General features: G+C 33.9%; 1 protein-coding gene across 1 annotated transcript; it reads right to left on the bottom strand.

The window, feature by feature from the left end:
* Positions 1–785: 785 nt before the first annotated feature.
* Positions 786–3,293, bottom strand: LOC121746664 (IST1-like protein). The gene is made up of 6 exons (XM_042140577.1): positions 3,103–3,293; positions 2,490–2,622; positions 2,301–2,404; positions 1,650–1,821; positions 1,424–1,564; positions 786–1,274 (listed from the first exon to the last, which is right to left on the bottom strand). The coding sequence occupies exons 1-6, from the start codon at positions 3,150–3,152 to the stop codon at positions 906–908; spliced, it is 969 nt and encodes a 322-aa protein (XP_041996511.1). The 5' UTR covers positions 3,153–3,293; the 3' UTR covers positions 786–905.
* Positions 3,294–5,265: the final 1,972 nt, after the last annotated feature.

The raw sequence follows: 5,265 nt of genomic DNA, 5'->3' as shown, positions 1-5,265 counted from the left end.
TCTATTTTTGTGAAAAGTGGCATATCACACATTTAACCTTGAGGAAACCCCATCGTTATTTTGTGCTCCCACCATTTGAATTGGCCGACGCCGCATGCATATCATAGTACTACTTTGCCTTTTTATTCGTACAATATTTCCCACAAAAAAAGGGGTTCAAAATATGCATTATTAATCAACCTTCACTATACATTACTATAAGATATCTTACTCTTAAAAAAGGCCTATATTGTAATTTGACCTATAAAAGTGTAGTTCGAGGCCTCCTCAAAAGAAATGTTACAATTTTGCACCTTTTAGAACTTAAATTTAGCACCTTTCCTGATCCAAAGATTTCAACATAATGAAGCTCTTGATATGGGCATAATAGAAACCATTAATCGTTTAGAAAAAAGAAAAAAAAAGGAAATGGGAATATTTAAGTTTTCAAATGATGATGAGATGAAAAATCTGAGTAAGGGCAGAAGTCTGCTTGTCTCATCACCAATCATGCTGCAGCACTTACACATTACCGTGATTGTCTTTTTTCATGGAGATGAAAAGTTGGCGAAGCATTCACAACTAAGTTTTGTCTTTCTCTCTCTCTATTAGGAAACTGATTGTACCATCTCAACCCCTCTCTTAACTCTTTCCCTTCTTACTCCTATATTTATTTCACATTTTTATACATATAGTAACACCCTACTCATATATGCCCCAAACACATTGTGTGGATTTCAACACACACACACACACACACACAGTCACTCACATGGTTAACTAACTGCCTCTGATATACTACTTCAAACTACAAACTCTGCTGCATCATATTTGATTCTTGGACCTTTCAATTTCACCTTTTCCCTCAAGACTTTTTTACATAACAAACATAAAGCAAACGATAAAATAAAATGGTGATTACATGGTTAGATTTTCTGTTCTTCTTGCTTGGACGAGGAGAACCTGCCGTTCACCAGTTCAGCAGCGGCTCGTGCAGCAGCTGATGCCCGCTCTGCTGCGGTGATAGCAGCACGAGCCTTTTGCAGAGTGTCATCGGAAGATTGTGGGTTGGGATCCTTGATCTCGTTGATTGGTTTGGGACTTGGTTCTCTCGCTGATGACTCAGCTCGCCTTGTTTCCACATATGAAGAGCTGTTGTGGGAAGTGGGAGGTTGCAGGTGGCGCGCTGGCTGATTACCATGTAAAGATGGCGCTGGCTGATCTGTGATGGTAGACGGAGATTTCTGAACTTCTAGCTCTGGACGAGGTTGCACAGCTATTTGTTTTGGTCCGTTCTAAAACATAGCAAGGAAATGAAGTCAAAACAATGGATTCAAGAAAACAGTATTATTACCATATGCAAGGTGAAATCATGAGTGTTCAAAAGATCATAACACCATATGCATAGAGCGAGTTTGATCGAGAGTCGGAAAGAGATCCTTACAAGAAGATCCTCGGGTTTCTTGCTAAATTCTTGTTCTGTTTTGGTTGAATCCCAATTGACATTATGTTCTAGTGCGATTGCCTTCAGTATGTTGAGCTTTACATCTGTGGGCGGAGCAATCACTGAGAGCTTTTCAATTATCTGCAGAATACACAACGCATTCTAATTATACGTATTTGGCAACGATGGTGAAATATCAAGCTAAAAGAACATAAAAAGACTTAACTGTGCGGTTGACACTAGTATCGGGGCGAAGCTCAGATGCAGCAGCTATGAATTCCTTTCCATATTTTGCAGCAAATAGATTCCGGACCTGGAATAGATCCGGTAAATCTGAACATCTTGGAGCTGAAAAGATTATGCTAGCCACAGCTTCCCGTAACTCTGTAGGGCATTCTCTGTATTGAGCCAGACAAATGGCATAAAATGTTAGCATGATTCAAAAAATAGGATGCACCACTAATTTGTCACAATCACATTCAAAAACTAGAACGATCAAACAATCATAAGTACGATAAAAAATCAATGGCCGATAAATTGACTCCATGTAAGGAATAAAGGAAAACAATGAACTCACGAGCATCAGATTTTCACATGTAAATTATATCAGAATAGAGACGGACCAATGCCTTCGCTTCACGTAAAGTTCTAGATTATCACATCTAGAGAATCATGTGCTAAGACCTAAACAATTAACTGCTTTATAATAACCACAAAATGCAGAAGTGACTGTCTTATTTTAGACCATTTTAACCATAACAAAGGTAGATTGCTAAAAAATAAAACGACGTACTTCTTTAAACACCTTCTGGTATTTCTTAACATCCCAAAATCAGAAAATATACGAGCATTGGCATAAACCCAAGGACGAGGTTACCTCTGGCTTTCAAGAATTGGTACACGGGCAAGAACAAATTCGCAGAATAACTCCAAGATTTCATATGCCTCCCATGTGTTTTGTTCTCGTATAACATGCTCCACCTATATCAACACAGAAATATTAGCACGGAATGAAAACATTGTGCCGGAAGCAAACAAGATCTTCTCAATATGAATAGATAACTACTCTAATTCGAGCAATAGCTTCTTGGCCAGCCTGCAGAAATTCTGCTATCTCCTTCCTCATAAGCCTCAGCTGCACATCCCTCTTGTTTTGCAGAAGCTTGATACGCGAGATGGCCAAGGTTAAGCATGTTTTACTACAGAACAAGTATGAGTAATCAATCCAAACTGTGACAAATTACAAGAACAAGTCTCCTATGAAAGCAAAATCATATGAGAAACTAAAGCTGAACTCTTCGAATCACAGAACAACAGCTTGTCCCATTCCATAAAAGCATTCAGCTTAACACAATTCATCAATCACCTTTCGCAATTAAACCCTAATTTAGATAGATAGAAAATTCCCAAAATGGTTGGCAGCATTGCATAAGATGCAATTTTGTACAATCATTCATAATTCTAGATCCTAATATCAAGCACTTACCATTTCTACCCAAAACTGGTTCAGATGATCATCCGCACATAAATACGCGATTTACAGGATATACATAATATAAAATCAGGAATAAATCGAAAGGGAAACAATCCGACGAAGCTCGACAATTCTTTGCTTTTAAAAATATATTCTTCCAATTATATAGAAAAGGAAAATTGAAAAGTGAATCGATTGAACAAACCATTTCGCTCCCAGGAGTCCTCTGTTAAAGAGTTGATTCAGCATAGACATTTGGAGTTCGTGTGCCCTTTTAAGCAGCAGAATTCAACTTGTTAGGAATTCGATTTTACAAGAATTCTGCGCTCATTATTAGGGGTACATGATTACTGCTGAAAAATTAATCGAAATATTTATTCTTTGCGTTCGTTGTCTTTACAGTTCATTCTTCATAAAATGATAAGAGAAAGAAAAATAAATGGGCCGGGCCGGGCCGGGCATGATTTGCAAAGTTGTTTGGATACAAATTAGAAGAGCTAATGAATCTTCACCTTAAAAAGTGAAAACTAGATACTAATGTGAGAGTATCAATAAGAGTCCATCTTTATGCATGTACACCCAGAAACGAACACCAATCAATACTAAGTTTAAAACCCATTTTTATATATCGAAATTCTCCCTTTAACACGAGTTAAACAGTTGATAATATTAATATATTAAAGAATTTTAGTACAGAAGGTAGATCCAAACTAGGATGTTGAAATAAACAAACTTATCCTAAGAAATTAATGCCCTGAGTTTTCATTTTACCGGGGCAAGTGTGTGAGGATTTATTTTGTTTGCTTCGGTTATATTAGCTTGTGTATTTTTTTTCCTTGTTCTCCTTTCCTCACCCTCTCTCGATAGATTTGGGCCATTGATTTATAAATAAGTGTTGAACTATAATATTAAGCTAAAGAAAAAGTATTATTAGCCTACATTATTAATAAAATTTCGAGAGTATTTAGTCGGCCCAAATAAAGCATTAAAGCTCATTAAGGTATTGGGCTTTGAAGCCCAGCTTTGGTGATATTGGCCCATTAGGACGTAGTTCGGGTTGAGTTTCGAAATTATACTTCTGCTACTTAGTTACAACTCGAATAATCTCATAAAATTGAAACTATTAACTATCGATATATCAGCTATATCAACAGCGTATTAAAATCATTCTCCATTCGTATACCTAACTAACAAATCACGTATAATTAGTTTTTAGTTCATTAATTATTAAAACAATAATGAATAGGGAAAAAATTAGTTCGCAATCCGTAATTACTAATGTTCCTCAACTTAGTGGGTAGGAAATGACAAGTTTGATTTATCAAACATAAGTCGTGCCACCATCATGTCATGTGTGCTAGATATACAAGTAGCGATAGTATTTTTATTTGACTGAAAATGCATTGACAAAAATGTATACTAATAAAATATAGATCTAGATCATTGCAAATCTAGATCTATATATTAAAGTTGCTAAGAAATAATAATGATTAAAGTTGCTAAGAATTAGTACAATATTTTTGAACAAGATACGTAGAAGAATGTTTCTAATAAACATCTAAATATTAGATAATGGAACTAATATAATAGATACATATATAAACACATCTCACGTAATTAAATGGAACTCCAAAATCATAAACAAAGAGCAAAAGGAAATCACTTAGTTTAAGAGTAATATAAAAAAAATCTAAAGGTTACTGATAAATGCACAATTGTACGTACATAATTAAACATTTTAGATATTTTACATTGAAATTAATTTATAAATATAAATTGGTATAAAATAAATTACATAATAACCATTCTGCAACAATTTAGAAAAATATTAAAATTTTAAATTAAATATCTACCTATTAAAAAAAGTAGGAGTAATCTTTTATTGAATGTTGTATAATTATTTCAAATGAATCTCAAAATCATGTAAAATTTTCATAAATATTCAATATAATTTTTTATAACTAATAACAAATTTAAGTTGTACTTTAATTTAATTAAATTTATAATTGAGGGGCATTACGTACATTTATAATTTATGTACATTTATCTTTTTTTAAATTGCAAAATAGGAGTACCTTATATGGGAAAATATTCTAACTTGCTAATTTTTTTTCTAGCAAATGATTACATGATTAAAGATAACAATCAAAAGGTAATTCATGCTTGCAAGAAGTCATCAATGGAGGTTTGCTTCTTATCATGACAGGAAGAAAAATTAGTACTATGTTTATACTTTTATTTTTCTTAATCTTCTGTTAGCTTTTGGACTAATTTTTTTTTTGCATGCATTTTTCTCGTGTTGACGTTCACAATAATGTCACATCTCATAACACAATGCACATTGCCTATAGTGTTATTGAATATTGTA

This window comes from Salvia splendens, chromosome 9 (assembly GCF_004379255.2).
Source record: "Salvia splendens isolate huo1 chromosome 9, SspV2, whole genome shotgun sequence".
Classification (NCBI taxonomy): Eukaryota; Viridiplantae; Streptophyta; class Magnoliopsida; order Lamiales; family Lamiaceae; genus Salvia; species Salvia splendens.
The sequence above is the reverse complement of the archived record's forward strand: the minus strand, read 5'-3'. Positions and strand labels throughout refer to the sequence as shown.